The sequence below is a fragment of the Maylandia zebra genome, linkage group LG3 (genome assembly GCF_041146795.1).
Source record: "Maylandia zebra isolate NMK-2024a linkage group LG3, Mzebra_GT3a, whole genome shotgun sequence".
Lineage (NCBI taxonomy): Eukaryota > Metazoa > Chordata > Actinopteri > Cichliformes > Cichlidae > Maylandia > Maylandia zebra.
The window spans coordinates 56,180,754-56,204,436 of record NC_135169.1 but is presented as its reverse complement, the minus strand read 5'-3'; the positions used below and the strand labels follow the sequence as shown (position 1 = coordinate 56,204,436).

General features: G+C 43.3%; 3 protein-coding genes and 1 non-coding gene across 5 annotated transcripts; 1 reads left to right on the top strand and 3 right to left on the bottom strand.

The window, feature by feature from the left end:
• Positions 1-800: 800 nt before the first annotated feature.
• Positions 801-6,221, top strand: mpdu1b (mannose-P-dolichol utilization defect 1b). The gene is made up of 7 exons (XM_004575970.5): positions 801-961; positions 2,831-2,896; positions 4,244-4,376; positions 4,493-4,578; positions 4,882-5,000; positions 5,317-5,427; positions 5,606-6,221. The coding sequence occupies exons 1-7, from the start codon at positions 835-837 to the stop codon at positions 5,723-5,725; spliced, it is 762 nt and encodes a 253-aa protein (XP_004576027.1). The 5' UTR covers positions 801-834; the 3' UTR covers positions 5,726-6,221.
• A 3,486-nt stretch (positions 6,222-9,707) lies between these two features.
• On the bottom strand, positions 9,708-14,072 carry LOC143416592 (transcription factor Sox-19b-like). The gene is made up of 2 exons (XM_076882007.1): positions 12,940-14,072; positions 9,708-11,376 (listed from the first exon to the last, which is right to left on the bottom strand). Exons 1-2 carry the CDS (start codon positions 13,599-13,601, stop codon positions 11,115-11,117), a joined length of 924 nt encoding a protein of 307 aa, XP_076738122.1. The 5' UTR covers positions 13,602-14,072; the 3' UTR covers positions 9,708-11,114.
• A 4,151-nt stretch (positions 14,073-18,223) lies between these two features.
• Positions 18,224-23,010, bottom strand: eif4a1a (eukaryotic translation initiation factor 4A1A). 2 transcript variants are annotated; one of them, XM_004575966.6, is made up of 11 exons: positions 22,870-23,010; positions 21,652-21,694; positions 21,422-21,554; positions 21,183-21,322; positions 20,900-21,068; positions 20,378-20,487; positions 20,131-20,274; positions 19,908-20,045; positions 19,731-19,820; positions 19,042-19,121; positions 18,224-18,889 (listed from the first exon to the last, which is right to left on the bottom strand). In XM_004575966.6, exons 1-11 carry the CDS (start codon positions 22,890-22,892, stop codon positions 18,745-18,747), a joined length of 1,215 nt encoding a protein of 404 aa, XP_004576023.1. In that variant the 5' UTR covers positions 22,893-23,010; the 3' UTR covers positions 18,224-18,744. The 2 variants fall into 2 exon arrangements, with proteins under 2 accessions (XP_004576023.1, XP_004576025.1); XM_004575968.6 differs by having other exon boundaries at positions 22,974-22,998.
• On the bottom strand, positions 20,637-20,777 carry LOC111501241 (small nucleolar RNA SNORD10). Its single transcript, XR_002721443.1, has one exon. It is a non-coding gene; the product is annotated as a small nucleolar RNA SNORD10 (small nucleolar RNA).
• Positions 23,011-23,683: the final 673 nt, after the last annotated feature.

Sequence of the window (23,683 nt, the reverse complement as noted above, 5' to 3'; positions counted from 1 at the left end):
GGCTTCTCTTCGTTGGCTCCCTGTTAGGTCCAGAATCAAATGTATAATCATTCTCATCACACACAATGTCTTCAGGCCCCTGCTGCTTTACTTGTGGTTTAACTACATAGAGTATTTAAAAGTAGAATGGGAGGCAGAGCCTTCAGCTCAGACACAGACACCGTCTCTACTATTAGAATTGCACTTAAAAATTTCCTTATTAAAAAATGCATAGTTAGGGCTGGATAAGATGACCCTGAATCCTGTCTTGGTTATACTACAAAAGATTTAGTCTTTCTTCTTCACGTACTTTTTTCACTCACTGTGTGTTTATACACCACTCTGCATTTATTTATTAGTTGATCTCTGGCTTTCTCTCCTCATCCCCAAACGATCGTGCCAGATGGCCAACCTGATGTCTCAGCCTGATTCTGTCAGAGATTTCTTCCTGTTCTTCCCACTGTCACCAAGCGTCAGGCTTAGTTCTTGTGAACTATGGCTATAGAAATTGAATTGAAATAGTAATCGACCTAAAACCATAATAAGTGTGATTTACTTTAATTCCACTGTAATAATGCGGTGAATTTGATTGCTATCCGATCCCTTACAGTTAGTTACAGCTCCATCGTTTGTAAAAGACACTTTTTCAGCTTCTAGAAATGTTGTTTTTATCTTTTAGGTGGTACCTGTGTAACTGATATATATGTAAGAAATTAACTAAACACGTACTGTAATGTTACATGATGGAGTCGAGCACTTTATGACAGCACACTGTTAGCGGAACACTTGTGATGTCATTTGAACCGGTGGGATCTTGTTTCTGTTACACATTAACGGCGACGTCACATCTTGACAATGGCGGAAGAAGCCGTTGTTGTTGAGGGTTTGTCTTTCATGGATCCTTTCAAAGGGCTTCTGTTGACATATTTTATGCCAGAATCATGCTACGACGAGTTCTTCCTCAAGTTCAACTTTCTAGACGGTAAGAGGCTCGTCGTAGTTTGACAAGCGCAGTTTATTCCCGGAAAGTGTAACTCTGAGGGTCCGATGACAGGACACGAGCGACGTTTCCACGTTAGGTGTAAATAAAGTGAGAGTCATGTGGTGTCGGAACGCTTAGTTAAAATGTAACGATATTTGAATACAGCTGCATGCAAACAATGAGGGAGCTCGTTTGAACCAGCAGTCTGCTACAAAGTAACGACACGAATGTACCTGAACACGGGCTCGACACGACTGGCAACACCGTGTCAGTTCCACTCTGTTACTCCAACTACGAACTACAAAGTCAGAAAAACAGCAAACAGGAAAAAGTTATTGGAGGAATATTTGTGTTTTTATTCTCTCAATTTATTTCAAAAAGTTCATTTTAAAGAATCAGGTGAAGGAAATGTCTTTAAAGTTGATTCACAGATTTAAGTCACGATGTCATTTACTGTAGAAACGTCGTTTTGTTAGCTCTGATTATTCTAGCTACCTTTTCTCTTATTAATCACATGCTGATTTTTCCCAAGTTCATTATTCACACATGTAGGTTTACAAGCAGATGGCTTCATTTTCGTGAGATTATAAAAGAATTGTAGCAAATGTCTCCGTGATTTCTTTTTCACAAAATCGAAACGCCGGCAGTTCCAATCTCTGTAATGTTGAAGTAAACTTAGTGTAATCCTGTTTGCCGTGTGTTCTGTTTCACTGGAGTTAGAAGTGAATCTTATTGAGAGAGGAAAATGTATTTACGACACAGACTGTGGTACAGAGTTATTATAATTGAATATTTAAATTAGTTTTTGTTCTTGTTCACTTTGGGGGCCTCAGGATCTGATCTTTGGTTTTTGCGGGCGATGCGGTTCTTTTAGCTTCTTGGGATCATGACCTCCAGCTTGCACTGGAGCTGTCTGTGGAGAAGAGAATTAGCGCCTCCATGTCAAAGACCATGGTTCCCAGACAGAAAAGGGTGGCGAGCCCACTCTGAATCTGGGATAGGTTACTGCCTGAAATACAGAAGTTCTCGGGGTCGTGTTCCTGAGCGAGGGGAACGCCGGATTGGGGCGGTATCTGGAGCGATGCGGACGCAGTTTGTTGAGGTGAAGAGAGAGCTGAGTATGAGAGCAAGGCTGTCGATTTAGCGGTCTATATTCCTACCTCACCTGTGGAACAAGCTCTGAGTAGTGACTAAAGAGGTTACAGCTACAAGTGCCAAGAGATGAGTTTCATTCAAAGAGCGGCCGGGCTCTCCCTTACAGAAATGGTGAGCTTGGTCATTGAAGAGGGACAGAGTAGAGCCATAGCTCCTCCACATTGAAAGGAGCCAGCGGAGGCATCCACTAGGATGAATCCTGGACACCAGCTAGGTGACGTGTTCCAGCCATGTCCTACCTCCTGCCTGGCCTCAGTCAGACTTGCAACCTGAGCCCAGATACACAGCAGAAAAATTACTCTATCATTTCCTTCAGGATTAATAAAGTATTTCTGATTCTGATGGATGCTTTGAACCGAGTTGAGTTGTTTCCTTTTCGGTTAGTTTCCAAAATAGTTTTTCTGGTTTTAGTTTAGGCTTTATTACTAAATATGAAATTAAAGATGCCTAAATGTTTGTTCACTAATAGGTTCAGTTAACTTTAATATCCCTGCTGTAGAAACAAAGGCCTGTTTGTTTGGTTTGTTTTGCAACTTTACGATTTTTATTCAAAATCAGTTTAACAGTGCAGTGATTTTTTTTTCTTCACTTAACTGTTTTCCTTTACTGCAAATAAAAAAATAATAAATAAAATAATAATAAATAATGAATGTATTGCTGCAGACATTACATTCCAAAGGTCCTGATAATCATTCAGCCTGTGTTTTCTTCCAGTGCCATGTCTGAAGATTGTACTGAGCAAAGGCCTGGGGATCGGCATCATACTGGGATCAGTGATGGGTAAAATGCTTCCTCCACCTCTCTTTGTACCTGCTGTTATCTGAATTGCTGCCTTAGTCAATCAAAAGATAGAATATATTGTTTGGCTTATTTGTTTTTAATTATAAATAAACATCAATTTCATTTAATTTTAGTGAAATAATTAATTATAGTCATATATCCTATGTAGTATAGGCCCATATTTGCCTCAAGGTGCTTTATATCATGAGGTAAAGGAAGGTTGGAGATTGGCCTATAATTAGCTAAGACTGCTGGGTCTAGAGATGCTTTTTGAGTAAAGGTTTATCTACAGCCAGCTTGTGAGAAGACGTCAGGAACAGTAAGATGAATAGCAGATGAGGATCTGAGAGGGAAACAGTGGAGCAGCTCACACAAATATGAAGGAGCAGATTTATGGAGACACTTGTACGTAAGAAGTAAGATGTTAAAATTTATCCTGGCTTCTATGGGCGACCAGTGAAGCTGCTGAAGAACTGGGCTAATATGAGCTCTTAACGGAGTGCAAGTTATGACCCGAGCTGCAGAACTTTGAAGAAGTTGGAGTTTATGAAGGGACCTTTCAGACCAATAATAAATAAAATAATTAATAAGCAATTGGAGTTAAAAAGAAATCATGGGATCACTTTATGGACCAAAATGTAACAGCTGAACACAGTCGTGGCTTCTTTCTGCAACAGAAATCAAATCTTCTCCCGTATCTGTAGCAGAAGTTCCCATGAATGTGGGAATTTATGGTTGCTTTGCTTTCAGTCTTCTGTCCAGTTCAAACCAGCTCGATGGGGTTTCAGTCTGGAGGCTGTGATGGACACTCCGTGTTTCCAAGCTCTCCATCTTGTTCTTTTTTTTCAGACCTGCATGTATAAGTGTTGTGATCTTCTGTCTCTCTTTCATTGTTAATCGCCTTTTCCTCACATCACTCTACTTTCTGCAGTACAGCACTGTTCAGCTGATGCTGACGAGGCTTTGGTACCACAGTGTGTCCAGCACTGCTTTATGCAGACAGAGGGGGCTGGAGCTGTAGGAGCAGCAGCTTCTGCACTGCTGCAGAGCAGCTTCAAACTGTTAGCCCATGTTGTTCCTGAAAAAGGGCTTTTTGTATCATTGTGAATGAGCATTATGTTGTTTAACCTCTGACAGTTCAACACTTTGTACCATTTCAAGCTCTTGACTGGTAGTGTATACACTGTATACAAATCCAAAACCCATTGTTTGCTTCAGTAAATCGCTGCACCCATCTTCCACCTATTTTCCTTGAAAATATAAAGAGGCGAGGGGCGGTGCAGGACTTCTGTACGGTACTGTGTGTTAAATTATTTTATAACTTTTTCCCCAATTGTTTTTTAACAGTGAAGCTTCCTCAGATCTTAAAGCTTCTTGGAGCGAAGAGCGCTGAGGGGCTGAGCTTCAAGTCTGTGCTGCTGGAGCTGTTGGCGATCACAGGGACAATGGCTTACAGTGTTGCCAACAACTTCCCTTTCAGGTTGGACCATGTTTGGTTGAAGTAGAAATGGACACAAGGTGCTCTGAATTCTGCATGTTATTGTAATCAGTGTTTATTAAGGGTCCAGGTTTTCTTTATGCCGTGTGTCACTGCAGTTCCTGGGGTGAGGCTCTTTTCCTCATGCTGCAAACAGTCACCATTGGCTTCCTCATTCAGCATTATGGAAAAAGAACCAGCACAGGTAAGACTTCATGCAAACTGAACTGTTACCAGAACTGCTTCGGTCGTTGTAGAATTTTGTGAAGCTTATAGTCGCCTCGAGCATGTATTCATGTGGCGTATAACTGTGACCAATGGTTTGACTTCTCCCCTTGATGTTATTAAATACCAAAATATACATGAAAAAGACATTTTACATCTCACAGCTAGTCTTAACTGAACGGATACCTTTTTGTTTGTTTGTTTTTGTGGCGGAAACGTGCTTCCACATGAGACGAATCATTCAGTTTAACATTGTTACATCGACATGTTGCTTCCCTTGCAGGTCTCCTATTCATGGTTATATACTTTATCCTGCTGGTCCTGCTGCTGTCTCCAGTGACTCCTATGTCAGTGGTTACCTCCTTGCAGGCCTTCAACATGCCGGCGATCATCATTGGGAGGGTAGGCCTGCACACGTCACACGCGTGGTTTTAAATCATCTGTAGCTTTTTTCAGACGTTGTCTTTTCAGGCATTCCTGTAACACAGTACAGTGCATCCAGACAGACTGACAGTACTCAGAGTGATTAGCTTGTAATACATTTTCAAGACCTCATTGTGTGTATGATATGTCAGCTAACACGTGTCATCAGATGAATCCATCTTTACAGTTACACCGACAGTGTCCACTAACAACATGCAGATAGAAGAACGTGTCAGCCTCCACAAACAAACGCTCGAGCTTGAGTAACACGTGATAATCTGTCCGGTTCTCTCAGCTCATCCAGGCATCCACCAACTACGCTAACGGTCACACCGGCCAGCTCTCCGCCGTGTCTGTTTTCCTGCTGTTCGCTGGGTCCCTCGCACGCATCTTTACCTCAGTACAGGTGAGACGATTAAAATACAATGCACACCTCCGTGTCTTTGCCCTGGTTTGAGCAGTTTTTACGGGGACCATTCCTCATCAGAGCGTTAGCTCTTTATTGAACTAAGATCTCATTATAGAGGACATGGTTCACATTCTGCAAAAAGTAAATTATTGAGCTTTATGCTGTCTTTTTACAGGAAACTGGAGACTCACTGATGGCGCTCACCTACGTCATATCCTCAACCTGTAACGGCATTATTACTCTGCAGGTTCTTTACTACTGGAACAGTTCACCTCAGAAGAAAAAAGAGGATTAGACAAATAACCGTCACTAAACGTGGATAACAGAGAGCCATCTACATGTTCGTTAGACACTATGTGTGTCTTTAAACTTGGAAGACCAAACTTACACATGAAATGTTTGTACAAAGCCTTTGGGACACATGGTATTATAGATGTGCACCTGACTGACGTACAGGTGAAATTGTAACAAGCCAGGCTGATCATTCAGCTTTTATGATGAACAGCTTTGGTGGTGGGGTTAAATTATGGGTCGAGCTGCTGCTCTAGTCCTCTCCCTCCCTGCACTGTCCTTACATTCCTTTTGATGCAGTTTCCCTGATTGTGGTTCACACTGGTTTTAATCATCACAGGGTTAAATCTGTAGGCCCTGTGGAGGAAACACGCCGAGTAACCATTGCACATTTGTTTATCATATATATTCCACTGACTTGTATTGTAACAGCAGCGAGCGACACAACATATCCTTATATTGAATTTCTCTTCAGCTGAAATAAAATATTGTGATTCTAAGTTGGAGGTTTACAGTTTTTCTTTTCTGCATCATCACATAAAGAGTGTGTGTGTGTGTGTGTGTGTGTGTGTGTGTGTGTGTGTGTGTGTGCGCGCGTGTGTGCGTGTGTGTTCCTGTCTAGCTATCTTTGTGAGGACCGAAATCTGCATTCTACTATAGTTGTGAGAACCAACAGGCACTTGTGAGGACGCACTCACCGGTCCTCACAAGTGTGAAGCCATTTTGAGGCTCAAAATGTGGTTTTAGTGTCAGGTTTACAATTAGGTTATGGTCAGGTTTAGAGTAAGGGTGAGGCATTCATTTTTAATGGTTAAGATTAGGGTTAGGGGCTAGGGAAACCATTATGTCAATGAAGGTCCTCACTAAGATAGCTGAACGGGCTTGTGTGTGTGTGTGTGTGTGTGTGTGTGTACATATTTTTTTCCTGTTTTCTTATAAGTTCAGTGAAGTGATGCAGAAACCAGAGACTGAGAGCTGAACGTGTGCATATTTACTCGCCGGTTAACTTTGAAGAACGTCCACGTCCTGCAAAGAGTTTGTGGATCTCAGGTTTTTGGGTCTTTACCTTACAAAATAAAGAGTTGTTGTTGTTGTGATTTGTTGTCATTTAAATAAAACTAAATTGAATCTTGAATGTAAACACTGAATCACACTTTAAAGCTCTGTTGGTAACCACCACCTGATGCTCACACACAACACTCACACAAACAGAATGACTGCAGCTCTTTGTAAAGACTTTTAAGTCACTCTTGGCATATCCATGGCAACCACTTTTTGAAGCCTCATTGCTTGTTGCTAGGTGAGGAGATGTACTGGACCAGAAAATCCTTCCATTGACACTCCCTCCACCTCCTCCTCCTCCCACACTACTCTTTCTCCCCCTTCTATCCAATTCCTATCCTCGCATGGTCCCATGGACCTCAGCAAAAACACCAACGTGTGTGCTTCAACGTCTCCCACTTAGAACAAATGGTCAACGATTGTTCCCGTGCTACTTCTGTTGTCATGTCACATGGTTTGCTGTTCTTGGTTTTTATATTTTTATAGCTACTCCCTAAAAGATCCCTGTTTTACATTTTAAGAATCAAGAGTGTTGTGGGAAAGTGTTAAAGGTCCACATCCTAGGAGGGTCCATACCGCCTTCCAAGAGATGGATGGATATAGAGATGTGTGTCACCCTAAAATATGTCATGTTGAAGGGCTGAGAAGCTATAGGTTTTTGCAGTCTCTTATATGTGCTCTATGTTGTTATGCCCCTCCTGTTGTTGGTCTCGGTGCGCTCATCTTTTCTCCCTTTCCTCAGGATCCTATCCCCTCCCCTCAGTGACCGATTAGCCAGTGCGTGATTCCCTCCCATTTCCATGAGAAAGGCGCTGCTCGGTGAAAGGGTTAAGCCTGTGGACTAAGTCCTAAAAAGCAACCCTAATTTTCTGCTCGGTGGGGGAGTGAGGAAAGCGGGGAGTGGGAACAAAGACGCCCAGGGGAGGAGCGGGGACTCTGGGTTTACTATATGCACCTGCGACTTGAAAAGCCACGGACAATGTGCTTCTGAAACGGCCAATTACGAACGGGCCATCCACTCGCTTTTTCTGTGGAAAGACGTGGGGGAGGAGGAAAGACGAGTCTAAAGGAAGGAAGAGACTAAGGAAAGTGAATTTTTAAAGAGGGTAAAGATAAGAAAGTAAATAATCGAGCTCTAAATAATTCTGGGGACAATAGAGGACACCCTGTCCTGCCTTCCCAGCCCCCAAAATTCATCCTCCCATATCACATGATCCCCTGTGTTCTCCCGCTTTAAGTTCATTTTTGTCCCAAGTGTTATCCTGCCTCGGGCAGAGCTAATGGCTCCACCCGGTAGGAGGAAAAGTGTCTCTGGAATGCTGAGAAACACAATTTAAACTTGTTCAATTCAGCTTTAAAGTCAAAGATTCTCTTTTTTTGATGCAAAGCAAAAATTTACGACTGATAAACTCAGAACATTGTGACAACAGGAAAAAAAGGTTTTCCTGTTTTTCTTTTTTTGCATATTTGTAACAGTTTTCAGATCTTCAAACAAATTTTCATATTAGGCAACAATAACCCAAGTAAAACAAAAGTCCTGTCCTTCTGTTGAAGGACAATTTCATTTATTAAGAGGAACAAAGTTACCAAACCTGCGGTCCAAAGTGAAAAAGGAATTGTCCATTTTTAAATCATAAATTAACACGCAGGCCTGATTACTGCCAGAACTGATGAACAACAAATCACTTAAACCGGGCTAAGTGAAGTTGGGTTAAGTGAAGGTTAAGACATCTCAAAGCAACACTTTATGTTGTGATCTAAAGAAACTCACTAACGGATCAGAAACAAAATCATCGATATCATGTCCAAGTCTCCAGCGGACCACGGTGACAACTATTATCAACGAACTTAGCAGAGCGGCTGTCTTCCCGGGAGTGACCGGCCTACCAAATGACTCCAAGCCTGTGTCGCTGACGTGTCCAGGAGGCGATAAAAGAACCAGAACTACATGAAAAGAACCTCAGGCCTCACTTACCTCAGCTAAGTGTTCATGATTCAACAGGGAGAAATAGACTGGGACAAAATGGCATTCATAGATTTCAGAGTGAAAAAGAGCTAAAAAGTCTCGGGGAAAATCACAGGAGTCTGATACAGAAATGTAACTCTGTCCCATCCATCAGGGATGTGTTAGTGTTTGTTGGTGTCAACTTTGGGAGCCGACACGTTTCATAAAAATGAAACCTTACCAACAGTCGAACATGGCTGCAGCGTGACGGTCTGGGGCTGCTCTGGTGCTTCAGGATCGATGACTTGCTGGAACCACGAATTTGCAAATTGATGGAACAATGAGTTCTGCTCTCTACCAGAAAATCCCAAAGGAGGATGTCGGATGTCAGTTTGTGCCCTGAAGCATGAAATGATGTTCGGCCTTCAGGGTTTCAGGTTATGGAGCAGAATGATGATCTAAAACACACCAGTCCCCTTTAAAAAGGGGAAAAGTGAACAAAACAATGGTTTTGGAGCGGCCTGGACAAAGTGCTGACTTAAATCCTCACCGCCGTTCGTACTCAAAACCCTCCATTAAGGCTTATAGTGGGGTACACTCATACTGCATTCATAATGCAAATATTATAATTCAATAAAAGTTCAAGTGTCAAAGCAGGTAAATACTAGGCCGACATTAAAATGGTGAAAAATCAAATTGTATTAAAACAATGTCAGAATCATCAGTCTGTGTAAATGTGGCTCATGATTGTTCTCTTGAGTAGTTTTAAGGGGAAATCGTTTCCAGAATTACTTGTATTCACTATATAATTGTAGTATTCTAACCCACAACCTACCCACCTAATCCAGCCCAGCACTGTGCAAATGGATGAATGATTACAATATAAACTAAGAAGCCGGCGAGAGCATGAAGGCTGGATTAGTGAGTTATTGGATTGGAGACAAAGTGAGCTGCTGTAATTTCATTTTCATGAAACGTGTTGGCATATACCTAATTTATTAATGTTGTTATGAAAGCCACAAATCTTTTCCATCAAAAAGGAATCAGACTCTTAGTCTAAGAGCTTCATATACATACTGTTTGCATAAATGCTGCCTACGGTAACTTACACATGACACTGGGCAGGTTAAACCCCGAATGCTGGACATAGTTCAGCTATGATGACTAGAACAGAATTATATCACAGTACGTGACTGACATGTCCCGCTTGTGTTTGAAGATCACACTTTGAATCCAACCAGGACTAAACTTAAAAAAGAAATTAGCATTATCTCAACGTTTGTTACTGCAAAAAGTTTAGAAACAAGAATAAAGGTTTTCTGAGGTTTAATCAGGAACACGCATCCATTCTCTTTAAAAGTTATAAAAATACAACTGACAGTTCATTTAAAAACAACTCTGGTCTTTTTCCAATCCAGCGTCCTTGTATGGAGACATTTGAAAGACCAACTGAAAATCTAGCAGTTCACATAAAAATCCTTTCAATTATTTAAAAGCATAGAAAAAGAAATACTACACCTGCCTAGCGCAAGAGGACATGAATATAAATTCAGCATGCTCAGTTCAGATCGATGCATCGAAACATGAAAATGTCCTAAAACTAAATTATAGCAAATAAAACACCTGCACACAGTGAACACAGTCAGATCTTAGAGCCGAAAGTGTGATTCTGACTGAGGCTGCTTGTATTACTGCATGTAGGAGGTACTACTGCACAAAGCCAGTCCTTTTCCTCGTAGACACGGTGGTGATTGTCCAACAGAAGTTTGTTTCATTTCATTCAAATGTAACTGAAGAGTAGAAGTCCAGATCTAACACAAGGCTACTAAACCAAAGCCACATGGCAAAGAGTTAGATTTTAAAAAGCTCTGTTATTCAAGTTGTGCATTTCATTCTCGAGTTTCCTGCTGACGCGTCACAGCAGCACTAACGAATGGCCAGCAGCTCAGGTGATGTGGCTATCACATGATTTCAGATGGCAGAAAGTGACAGTCGCCATTCGAAGACGTGGCCACGGGAACCAGTCCAACCAGCACTGACTGTGCTGGAACCATAATGAAAGCCAGTATCGCAAGTATTTAGGGTGGTTCTAAAACACAAGTTCTATAATACACAAAACACTAGAAAATATTACATGTTATGTACAACAGACACCCCGGCTTCACTCCAGACATTCAGTGAGAGACGTCTGTGGCAGGGTGGTGGGTGGAGTCTCAGCGCTGCGTGTGTGGCCTGGATGCGTCGTGGCACCAAAGAGTACATTCGGATACTTGTCGTACTGCAGACACATCATCAAAAACTTCACAACTTCTTTATGCTGACATTCTGAAGTACTCCACACCCGATTCCATCTCCTCTCTAGCTGCTCGTGAACCGTTCGTCAGTCCTAGATGTGTGTGAGAGGAACAGTTCCAGTGAGGTAGTGCTGCTGCACACTGGTGTAGCCCCTCTGTGCTGTCGAAGGGTCGCTGGCATCTCCTCCCGGTCCAGGAATGTACATGCTGATCATGTCTCTGAGGTCACCCTGCAAAGCCCCCCGATGGTGGTTTGGTGTTCCCGTGGGAGGAGAGTGGGACACCGGTTCTGATTTCACCATGGACATAGTGACAGGGCTGGGCTGCTGTGGACTGCTGCTGTATGACATGGGGCTGTGGGGTGAAGACGGCATTACAAGTTAAACAACATCAAAACAACGTAATTGTTTTGGAATAAAAACGTCAGGATGTACTGCTGAACTACAATTCTGTCCTGTCTTTGTCCACCATAAAAACCAGTGTGCACCGAGCTAGTTACAGCACTTTATCATCAAACACACTCCTGCATTACTGGAAACTCTGCAATAGTTATTTGAATCCGGTGTAGTAATTATATCCAGTTAACTTTTAAGCACCAGATATTTTCAGTTCTGTGTAACATAGATAATAATGCCGCAGAGCGAATTACTTCTCTTACACTGAGAATTTATACATACATATTTTTATCTTGCACTGGGGATTTTGTTGCTATCATCACGTATAAAAATTCCCAATATGTTAACAAACCACAGCGTGAACTCTACAACAGACATGAGTGAGCGCACAGCAGACTATGTTTGATTTTGTAGGAAAACTGCGGGATGACTGGTCTATGTGTCACAGCTGTTTTCTTTCAGTACATCTGCTTTTCTATCTGAATCCTCTATCATAGTTAAATGCGTATTAATGTACACTGATGCAAACTTGTCTTGATTTTCGACACTAAAATGCATTCATTAAATACATGTAGAGAGATATTTTCAGTGTTGGAAGAGACTGGATGGATTATAAAGTTGATACGTGTTCCTGATAAATCTTCAAAATACTGTCTGAGAAAATTTTTAAAATTTGGATTCGACTTGTGTTTAAAAGCTTAAAGGAAAAATCTCAAGCTTCAATGATTCCACTGCTGTATTAAAAATGCAGTGACAGATACAGCTGCAGACCAGTCAGCAGAACCAATCAAACTGGGAACTACTGCAATAAATTGCAGCATCATCCATCCTTACACCTGAAAATTGATCAAGTGTTCAGACTTTGTTTAGGGTCATGAGATCTGTGCTAGGAGGCAAAATCTCCCCTAACACAGGACAATGGTTTGGACGGGGGTCTGTGGGCAGGGGACCACACACGGAGCAAGCCTGCTTGCCAACAAGTTATACTGATAAAGACTGCAGGCAGAGGAATGCAGACAAACCTCGTTGCTCAATCATATGTAGACTTCTTTGTGATTCGGTGGGAATGGATGCAACATATGTGCCTCATTTGAATAAACTCAGCATGATGAGTCCTGTGGCAGTTTGAGAACATCCAGCATTACTTATTTCTGGTATCTTAATTTTCATTCAGTAAAAAAGACATTTCTCAGACTCGTTTTTTAAAATCAGAATCAGGATACTTTATAAATCCCCAAGGAAATTATGTAAAACAATATAACAGTGAGGGGATTTTCAGCACAGAGAAATAAATTCACCGAGTGAAAGTCCAAGGAACCATGAAGTCGCACTAACGAAGGATTGCACGCTCCGTTTCCACCAGATTTGAACACCTTTGACCTGAGTTTGGAGAACTCAATGAAGAAGTAACCTACAGTTTAAACGCTGCTGCTCAGTATCGTATCTGCGCGCTTTGCCATCTTTAACGAGCGCTGGGAACATGCGCGGTTGTTGTTTTGCAGAAACGCAGACACACACTCACCTGTATGAGTTGGCCCCGTTCATGTACGTCTGCGGCGCCGTCATTGCAGGTGGGTACTGGAGAGCTGACAGCTCATACCGGTGGAGCTGCTGTGTGTAGCCCAGTGCCTCGCCCTGCATGCCGGCGTATCCTCCGGTGGGGCCCCAGCCATAGCTCTCCATCCTGGGGCTCCCACCTTGGCTCTGTGCCGCTGCCACCAGCAGGTTTCCCGCTGTCAGTGGGTACTTGCCTACCTGAGTGTCTTTTTTGAGTAAAGGCTTTGTCTTGCGTCGTGGCTTGTACTTGTAGTCAGGGTACTCCTTCATATGGACCGCACGGAGCCGCTTGGCCTCGTCAATGAAAGGCCGCTTCTCAGCATCGTTCAGAAGTTTCCACTCGGCCCCCAGCCGCTTGCTGATTTCAGAGTTGTGCATTTTCGGGTTTTCTTGTGCCATCTTGCGCCTCTGCCCCCTGGACCAGACCATGAAAGCGTTCATGGGCCGCTTGACTTTATCCATGGGGTCGGCTCCAGGTGCGCATGCCGTTTTAGAGCTCGGGTGAGAGTTTCCATTGCTGCCCATGCTCCCGGTCATGGTGCCGGTGACCGGTGACATTCCCTGGGAGGTCTGATGAGAAGGGGGCTGGCCAGTCGGCTTCAGCTCGTGTTCCATCATGCTGTACATGCTGGGAAAAGTAGGAAAGTTGAGTTACAAATAAACGATCGAGCACTCAGGAGCCTTCGTCGCCGTCAATCTGGCGACTTTTGGCCAGGTTTAGTTACACGTTTCCCCGGGGCTTACGCACGACACACCCGTGAGACTGCAGCGGACAACCTGCCCCCCCTTTCTTAAATTAAAAGTCTCTCGAGGCAGTCATTAAACTAGCACTGAGATACACTTTCACAGTAAAGTTTTGCGGTTTCAGTGCAGTGAAAGAGTTTACGGAAAACCACTTGTTGTCAGACAGCCAGCTCACACACTGAACTCATCTGTCTGTTCACTCCCAAAGTTCTCCTATTCTCGTGCAGTCAGGCATGAACCAATGGGAATGGCAAAAAGCTTCATTCTGTGCGTGTGCATTTGCAAATGAAAGGGCTCCGGGGGTGCGTGAGACACTTGTTGATGACGGAGTTGGTGAGAGGAAGCATTCCAGTAAGACAAGACGATCTTAATAATCCCCGGGCAACTGTAAACTATATACTGAAAACGAGGTTTTAGCAAAGTTGTCTGTGGAGGCAGCCACGCAGGCTTAAAATATGGTTCGAAAGATCCGCAAATATAAATGTATCTATAATCATGAAAGTTGAAATAGTACAAACAACAAAAACTAAAAGAGTAAACAGGGTTTTGTGTTTATAACCAGTTCGATTTCATTTATAAAGCACAACAACAACAGTGTTTGAAACTGCGGGGTAACCGTCCGACAATATCACAAAGAAACCCCCAACGATGAGAGCTCCTCTGTGGGCAACACGGGGGACACAACGCCCTCTAACTGTTAGCCAGGGCCAGGCTGAGAGAGGAGCGCATGCTGCCGCTGGTTGGTTAGGGAGGTGCAAGAGAAAAACCATCAAAGATCCAATAATTTCATTTCAACAGAGACATATTGTGTCGCACAGCCTGTCGGGACTGTTTCACACACGCAGCTCTGGTTCCAGAGTTTTTAAAAGAGCAAGAGACTTTCAACTTAGCATTTCAAACCTAAAAGTTTTTCTAGAAAGAGTAAATTATTTGCACACAGTAACAGAATTATGTAAAAATAGCTCCTGAAAACTAACCATGTTATTGAGTAATAGCACAAACCATGGGTGTGCAATGGCTTTGTAAAACTTGTAGCTGGTAAAATCTGACTGAGGCTTATCTTCCAGTTTACATCCAACAGAAGTTTGAGCTGCAGCTTTAGAAAGCTTCATGCCAAAAGCGAAAGAAATCAGTTTAGCTTGAGGAAAAGATATGTTGGTGTTCATAACTCAGGAGGTGGATATGAAAAGTTCCAACTGTCAAGAACTGGAGCGGAAGTGTCATCGAGAAACTCAAAGAGAGCCAGAACAAGCCTTACAGGAAGTAAAAGACTAGTGAGAGATGCATCCAAAGATCTCAGAACAACTGCCGACACACAAGTGACCCCAGTAGGACAGTCACAATTGTTATTTCAAGGAAGACAGTTACTTGCACCCTGCACAGGAAGCAGAGCAATGGAAACTGTGCAGACACCTTCAAGTCAGACTGAGATACGCTAAAGACAACCTGGAGAAAGACTATGCACACTGGAAGCCCGTCCTTTGGTCAGAGAGAACTAGCCATAGAGACGCTGCTTATGTTTGGAGAAAGAACACAATCCCCACAGTGACACACAATGACGAGAGTACTAATCTGCAGGGATGCTTTGGAGCATCTGGAACTGTGAATGTCGTCAAAGTGGAAGGAATCGGGAAAATCTGGAACCCTGAAGCAGTCGGCAGCAAAGCTGGGTCTGGGTCGCTGCTTTATCTTCCAACATGACAACAACACCAAACACACATCCCTCATGGTGAACCACCTTCAGAACAACAAGTAAAAAAGCTCTGACTTGAATTCCATTGAAAGTCCTTGACAGTTTAATTTGGAGGAGCTTGAAAGTCGCTAAGAATGTACTGGGATTACTTTGGAGATGTGCGAGTCTTGTTGAACCACAGCAAACGACTGCAGCAATGTCGACAACCCTGGTAGTTTTGTAAAATGATTTTATCACCGTGAAGTGAAGTTGCTTGACAAAGCTGAATTAAAAGTGTTTGTTCTGTTGGTACGTAACCAAATCATGTGTTAACATCAGTTATCAGAGTGTCCTTAAAGCCAACACTGATGAGACAATCATAACGAGAAGCTTCAGATGAGAGTTTGGGTCAATTTAGTTCCAAGAACTTCAACGTTATTTATACCAAATCACAACAACGTGTTTTATATTGGAAGGTAAAGACCTCCACAATGTAGCCAGCTCTGATTAGTACTCACAATCAGAGCCTTAAAGAATGATAATAGAGTACGATGTGGCTGTTTCGATTACTTTAATTATGCCATACTATCTCCTGCTGACTTTGTGAACATGTCAGAGAATCAGAGACTCTTTTAATGTTAAAGAGCTTGGACCGTGACATTTCCATTATATCTCCTCATTCAGCAGACCCACGAAATAATGATGAGATTCAAATGTTTTGGAACGCATCAAAGTCCAAACAGCTTGATGGAAAGGAGGGGAAATCTGAATGAACAGAAATAAAGTTGGATAAAATACGCTGGGGTTTGGAGGTCAGAGAAGTGGGTAAAGGCTATAGATTTATAGGGGGAGAAATAACCAATGAAAACAGGGAAGGCCAGAAAATGAAGGTGAAAAGAAAGGAGGAGGGATGCAATGATGAAGGGATGGATGATGAAGGGGTGGGTGATGGGTTGGTGCAGGAGGGTGGATTTGGATGACAGGGCTTGAATAGACCTCTATTCTTCCCTACGCTGGCTTCTCTTATCATGCAAAACAGGCCCGTTCAGCCTCCCAGCCATCCGTCACACAAAGAAAGACCATGGCAGCCTTTTTACAAGCCTCACACTCACATAATCCACCCACCCCATCCCACCATCTCTCAACCCTGCGATCCAACACCCAACAGGGAGCGAGTTGGTACCCACAGTGTGCATGTGGCATTTGGGGGATGGGCACAGGGTACATTCACCACAAACAGCGCCTTTGGAAAAGGGACCACCTAACCTGAGAAGCAGGCCACAAAGTTGAGCTGTGCACCATGTTTTGAGGCTGTGCAGACACGATTATAGAACCACGGGAAGCTGGAATAAGGCTGCCCGTCCATCCCAGGGCTAACATTTCTCTATCTTACGTCTGTGCCTGTGAGCTGGAAATTAGTCTGTGGATAAACTGTCAGTGTCGCTCCTCCAGCAGGCTGGGAGAGAAAGAAAATGCAAATCCACAAGAGTGTGCATGTGTGCTACAGAGAGTACAGGGCTGATTATGTTAGCAAGGCTGAATCGACGTCTCCCTCTAGTGGACGGAGACGTTATCGTTCATACATTTGTTGGCCTCCTGCAGGACATGCTGATGGTGCTGCTTCTCAGACAGCTTCTATTTGCTCAGCAGGAAAAACACTGTATGCGTCTCTATTTCATCATTTTATATTCCAGCTTTATTACAAATGCACACATGTATCTTTACCTTATCGTAGACATGCCTTATGCCGTTACATGTTTAGTACTTTATTATGAAGAATTGCACTCTATGCAAGAGTCCGTCAACCAGCCGCAGCCTCAGTAAACTGGTACGGTCTGTAGCTGCTGCACCCACGGTGGGTGAGTCAACCTCAACACCGTTTCACACAAACACCAAATATTTGAATAAGAGCAAATTAATTCAGTCCTATGACGCTCCTGTTGTCTCAGGGCTGTCTCTTTTTAATGAAGATTCAGATCTTAATGAGCTCTCTTTAATTGGGAGAAAGAAAAAAAAAGACAACAGGAAAATAAATGATGGGAAATGCAACAGAGACACTGACACGTTCTCCTCTGATGGGACAAACGTGTCTGAAGATGTGAATATTATAAGAGTTCCAGCTCTAACATTGACTGCTCCACTCCATCGCCCACGTCACTGAGTGAGCTTTGCCACAAAAGTAGACACCACACAGGATTTGGCCAACAGAGGGCTGCTTTACAGCTTTAAAGAAAAGGAAAAGAAAAGGATGTTTTTATTGTTTTTCTTTTAAAGACCAATAAAATAAATACTATACAGTATCCAATGTAGAAAACCTGATACACTGTCTCAAAAAAAAAGAAAAAAAAAGAGGGGAAACAATCCATACATTTGGGGGAAAAATAAAAAATATTAGCACTGATAGCACACACCTCATAATACGAGAGCTCAGAAACTTTTGGTGGAGTGGAAAGCAAGATAAAAATCTCTATATACTTTTATATTTGTAGTTTGGTCCAGATGACACTCCCCATTCATCTATAAGATTTGGATGAGGTAGGTTACAAAACATGACCACAACCATTTGAAATCTTATATTCCCTGTAAAAAAAAAAAAACAAAAACAAAAAAAACAAACTCCAATCTCAACTAACTGGAGACGGGGAAAAAAATAAAAACCAAAAAGCCGCTTGGATCTGGGTCAGGAGGCCAAATCGCTACAACTCACCGTTTCTGCCTGCAAGCACTCCTCATCTGAACTCTACTGTACAAATGGCTGAACAGGGTTACGGCCGCAATGGGAAAGGAGGAAAAGCAGAGAAGCACAGCAGTAAAGAGGATCAAATTTGTCAGCCACTGTACAGCTCATTTTATTGATCATGTCCTGTTTACTTCCAGAACCCAAAACCTGCTGTAAACATGACCGTGGGCGTGCGTTGTGCAAATACACTGAAGATTGTTTAAATACTGAGCTAGTCAATCACACCGCTGTTCATTCAGAACACCGTCGAGTCCAGACTGCTCGGGTCAGCCGACCGACGCTGCAACAGCCAAACCTCACACAAGCTGCAAATCAACAGTGTCTCTTTGCCAACAATCAGCAAGTATAATGTCATCACTGGACTTTAAATGTGCTTTTGGAAACAGTTCTGGCGTGAAGCAGAGTATTTAACCGCTGGGAAAATTTCAGGGTCGATAAAAGACAATGGCAAATGGAGCGGGTCAGCAAGTCATTCTTCCAAAATCATGTCAAATGCTGAGTAAATTCAGGGTGGAATTTAGAAAAAGGAAGTTTTTAGTATTCGTATTGTAGGAAACAAGCTTTTACTTCTAAAACAATCGGATATGGGTGGACAAACAGAAGCGGGGAGTCTTCTAGATAAGATCGGCCACGTTCATGGGCATCTCCTCCACGGTGGTGTTGTAGAATGTCTCAATGTCCCTCAGTGTTCGCTTGTCATCCTCGGTTATCATGTTAATGGCTACTCCCTTTCTGCCGAAACGACCTCCCCGACCGATCCTGTCAAAAACAAAAGGGATCACCGTCACTGCAGATATCATCTCTTTGGGTTTGCTGCTCATGCTCACGTTGGACAAAGAGTTGACGTGAACATTTCATTTGCCTGTTGTGCATAGCTGCCAATCATGTCTGCAAACCGTTTATGTCCTCACCTGTGGATGTAGTTTTCCCTGTTGGTTGGCAGGTCGTAGTTGATGACAAGGGAAACCTGCTGAACATCAATACCTCTGGCCTGAGAAGAAACAAACACCTTTACTTACATGGCACAACTCAATTTTGGATCTAACAGCGAGCCAAAGCAGGAGAAGGATGGTCTCTGAAAATGTACTGCTCCCCCCTTCCCCTGGAGTTTCTCTGCATCACTCTGAGACAGGATATTTTAGAGATGGTAAGCAGCCTTACATATTTGTTTAATATGTGCATTGAAGGACGTGTCCTGGTCAAACAGGAGGCCGAGGTCATGCCATCCAAGAGGAATCTGGCTGTCAGGGCCGAGCACAATAACCTCAGTTTGATCTTTATGGCCATCTATCAATTAAAATTGGGCCGTAAACTGGATGTTTCTTTGCACTCATGTCCTGAATAAGAGCTAACCCCACATACAAACTGGTGGTGGGTCCAGTTTCTATGACCCACCACAGCTTTACCCAGAACTCTCACAGGTGAGCTACAGGAATAAATGTAATCTGCCAATTAGTTGTGAGTCAGGGATTTCAACCCAGCTACAGTGGAGGGCAGATCTCTGCTCTACCAAGGAACTTTCAGTCCTTTACCAACACTGCAGCTGGCAGGAGAGGGAACCTTGGACTGCAAACAGCACTAATAAGAAGCCGTTACATACCAACAGGTCAGTGGTAATAAGGACTCGACTGGAGCCCGAGCGGAACTCCCTCATGATCAGGTCTCTCTCCTTCTGGTCCATGTCACCGTGCTGAAAAGACAGAATGAAGTCTTACAACATGCACTGAAAGTTTCCACACTTGTACCAAATGTGTCAGTCACACAAAGAGGTTCGTACCAGAGCAGAAACTGTGAAGTCTCTGGCATGCATCTTCTCAGTAAGCCAGTCCACTTTTCTCCTTGTGTTGATGAAGATCACAGCTTGTGTGATGGTCAAGGTTTCGTACAAGTCGCACAAGGTATCCAGCTTCCATTCCTGAGGACCACCAGGTCAGACTGTTAGCACAGCAAGCTCAGCATGAACACCCTGATTACAGGGAAAGCGAGTGCACGTTTTTCACCTCTTTTTCCACATTTATGTAAAACTGGCGGATGCCCTCAAGTGTCAGCTCCTCCTTCTTCACGAGGATTCTGATAGGCTCACGCATAAACTTCTTTGTGACCTCCAAAACATCAGCTGGCATGGTGGCAGACAGTAGGACAACCTTAAAAAGATTTACAGAGATATCCGTCAGCTACAAGCAGAGTTCATATTTCAAGCAAGGATCTTTGGCTCGGCCGTTACGGCGCTGACACCAAAGTTCTAACCTGGATGTTGCTCGACAGCTTCTGGAAGATCTCGTAGATCTGATCCTTGAATCCTCGACTAAGCATCTCATCAGCCTCGTCCAACACGAACATTTTGATGTATTTAGAAGCTGCAAAAAGGGAACCACCATGTTACACATACGGGCACATAACACAGCCATACGTTTGCACACCGATACAACTGATTCATGTTGGATTTAGGAATCACGTGCCACTAATGAGGTTTCGGTAATGAAGCGTCTTCAGGTGTAAAGGTGCCGTATTCAGAAGTAATGAACGTATGATCATGCCTCTGGACCTCTGTTGTCATGAAAGCTCGAGCCAGCAGAACGCCGACCACAGCTACACCACAGCAGGGGCTTACAGTGTCAGCTGACACGCATGGGTTTCATCATTATACAGCATTATACAATAACTGACCTCCGAGGTGATCAAAGTCACCAGAGACTCGTGTTCATTTCTTTCTTTGTGGTCACACATTTCAAACTAAGCCTGATTTAACTCCTTCTCAGGAAGACTTACAAAGGTTTTTGCGAGTTAGCATGTCAAAGACGCGTCCGGGAGTTCCCACCACGATGTGTGGGGCTTCAGCCTGCAGTTTCTGGACCTCACTGCGGATGTTGGTCCCTCCAATGCAGGCATAGCAGCTGGCTCCCATGTAGTCGCCCAGGGCAAGGACCACTTTCTGAATCTGAAAGAAAGTCAAAGACCAGACGTTAAGCCATGCAAAAGGCTACATGAGAGATCCTTAAGAAACAATAGCACAATATGTCACTAGTGTAAGAGGGCGGGTGTGGAAGCCTACCTGCTGAGCCAGCTCCCTAGTGGGAGCCAAGACCAGAGCCTGAGTGCCTTTCAGCTCCACATCAATCTGCTGAAGGATGGAAATGGCAAAGGTGGCAGTCTTCCCAGTGCCAGATTGGGCCTGAGCAATCACATCGTAACCTGAAATTAAAACATGTGCAATTTAGTATCCAGGGAATTCTTGGGGTTGTTAACTGCTAAGTGTTAGAAACACATCATTACATATTGAAGCACGCTTACCCTTGATACAAGGCATAATGGCCCTTTGCTGGATAGCTGAAGGTTTCTCAAAACCATAGGCATAAATTCCCCTGAGCAGGGTCTCACGTAGACTCATCTCATCAAAACTATCCACAATCTGGTTCCAATTGCTCTGGAAAGGTTAGAAAGAGCACAGGTTTATTGTCAGTTCATTACATGCTGTGCTGTGAAGAACGTCACAGTGTTGGTGAGTTTCATAGGAGACTTACCTCAATGATCCCATCTGGCTCCATGCCTTCAGGGCCATTGTCTCTGTGAATGACAGAAACTCAGTCATCTTTCCTCTCAAGCTGCACTTGTAAATGACCTTAATGCACTAAATCCTCTCTGCCCACGAATAATGAGAATAAAAAGAATCTTCTGTGGCACAAAAATATCCCCCTTTAAGTAAACGTGCTGATATAATCATTACCAGGCTCGCCGTTATATCATTCTTCCCAAACTTGGCATGAAAAAAGAAGCCTTCGCCCCTTGTGCTGTGACGCGCGGCCTTGTGGAGAGGCCGCCATTTTTGCTACATACAATCAAGATGGTCGTTTCTCCATTCAGGGGAGGAAAAGACAGGGGCGGGTGGACGCTTCACGGAGGAAACAGAGCCACAGCCACGTCGAATGTGGCCAAGTAGTCGACAAACGCCGACATCTTTGTGTTCAAAGCGTTCGGATCATTTAGAGCTGTCCGCGATGCTATGAAGAAAGCGGCAGAAGAAGCTTCGCGGCTTTCCGCCGCGGCCTGCTCCGCATTAGCTGCTAGCAACAGGGCCTGCTAGTCTGTAACTGTCGGCGAAAGTCGGCGAAAGCTATTGTTCATTTAGACACGTAAGGCACAGCGCTTTATGGAGGCAGCACACAGCTCCACCACATGCAGCGTGTGTAAGCGGAAAAACGACCATTTTCAGCGGCCTTAAAGCGGCCTTTGTTTAAAACGCCGACCATCCGTACTAAGACCATGTGACTCCATCGAACAGCACGAAACGGCATTAATTCACCTTTACAGACAAAATAAGGTTCGTTACGTGTATTACACCCGAAAATATCGTAGTTCCGATGTTTTGGCTTCAATATCAAGTTACTACAAATGAAAAGAGGAAGAATTTTTAAAGGCCTACATCAGGCTTGTTCACGTGCTGTCGCCGGATGCCGATAACGACCGCAGTCTGTATCCACATCTGAAGCATTAAGACTAATATAACTTCTGACTAGCATGACTTTAACGATCTAAAACATTCAATCTTATTTCACACTCGTCTCCTGAAACGCGCAGAGTCCTAATGTTCATCTAAGACAAAAAGTCCCCGAATGTTACTCGACTACAAAACTCGGTTAAAAATCTGCATTCTTGAGAACATCAAGTAAAATATGACGGATTGAAAAAGAAAATACGCCCTAGAACTCACACTTTATGCGACCAAAAGTAGCCCTCCTTACCTGTTATCATATTCAGCCGACATTATTTCAAAGAAAGAATCCGCAGCAGAAATCTCTTATATAGGTTATGCGCACAAAGAGGCTTTCTCATTGTAAAAGCTCACCGTCACTTAGCTGTGGTCCCGCCCACAGGCACTTGCGATTGGACGAGCTCTACGTCACGTAAAAGTAAGCAGACCCACGGGGCGGACCGTTTCCGTTTACAGTATGCTCGTAATTCACGCTCGTGCCCGAGTTCTTTAGCCAAAGAGGCGGGGTTTCAGTTTTTACGGAATCCGTTGGTGACGCAACCGGGTTTCTTCAGTCCGCCTGCCCAGGTGTGTCCCCGCTGCTTTGTTCAGACATTAAAAAACGCCGAATTAAAAATAAACACAATTTTTAAAAATTAAAAATAAACACAATTTTTAATTCGGGTCATGCAACGTGTTAATGTTCCAGCATTACGTCGAGTATTTACAGCCTATCAGAAATGAGGCTCCTGTGTAATATGCATCAACACACTGCTCTTTACATTCACTCATACTCTATCACGGGAAAGAGTTAAAAAAAAACTATTTCTGTTGATTATCTCAATTTCGTGCTGAATCTGGATAATGGACAAATCTAATGACAGTGCAGTAGGTTAGCTCCATAAATGTAAATAAATAAATAAAGCTTGAAAAACTAATGTCTATAATGGCACATTTTAATGCTTTAAAAAAAAACATAACCACAAAATGACACCATGAAATTAAACTGAACATTGTCCCAGTGACAATAATGTGGCATCTGTACCTGGTTTAGAACTTTTTAAGTGTTATCATATATATGAAGA

Excerpts from the sequence above, each read along its gene's own strand:
- mpdu1b (XM_004575970.5), top strand. The coding sequence starts at position 835 with ATGGCGGAAGAAGCCGTTGTTGTTGAGGGTTTGTCTTTCATGGATCCT. Across the intron at positions 4,377-4,492 it reads GCCAACAACTTCCCTTTCAG|TTCCTGGGGTGAGGCTCTTT; the intron begins GTTGGACCATGT and ends GTGTCACTGCAG. Across the intron at positions 4,579-4,881 it reads TGGAAAAAGAACCAGCACAG|GTCTCCTATTCATGGTTATA; the intron begins GTAAGACTTCAT and ends CTTCCCTTGCAG.
- LOC143416592 (XM_076882007.1), bottom strand. The coding sequence starts at position 13,601 with ATGTACAGCATGATGGAACACGAGCTGAAGCCGACTGGCCAGCCCCCT. Across the intron at positions 11,377-12,939 it reads AACGGGGCCAACTCATACAG|CCCCATGTCATACAGCAGCA; the intron begins GTGAGTGTGTGT and ends TTCACCCCACAG.
- eif4a1a (XM_004575966.6), bottom strand. The coding sequence starts at position 22,892 with ATGTCGGCTGAATATGATAACAG. Across the intron at positions 21,323-21,421 it reads CATTATGCCTTGTATCAAGG|GTTACGATGTGATTGCTCAG; the intron begins GTAAGCGTGCTT and ends TTTTAATTTCAG. Across the intron at positions 21,069-21,182 it reads CTAGGGAGCTGGCTCAGCAG|ATTCAGAAAGTGGTCCTTGC; the intron begins GTAGGCTTCCAC and ends ACTTTCTTTCAG.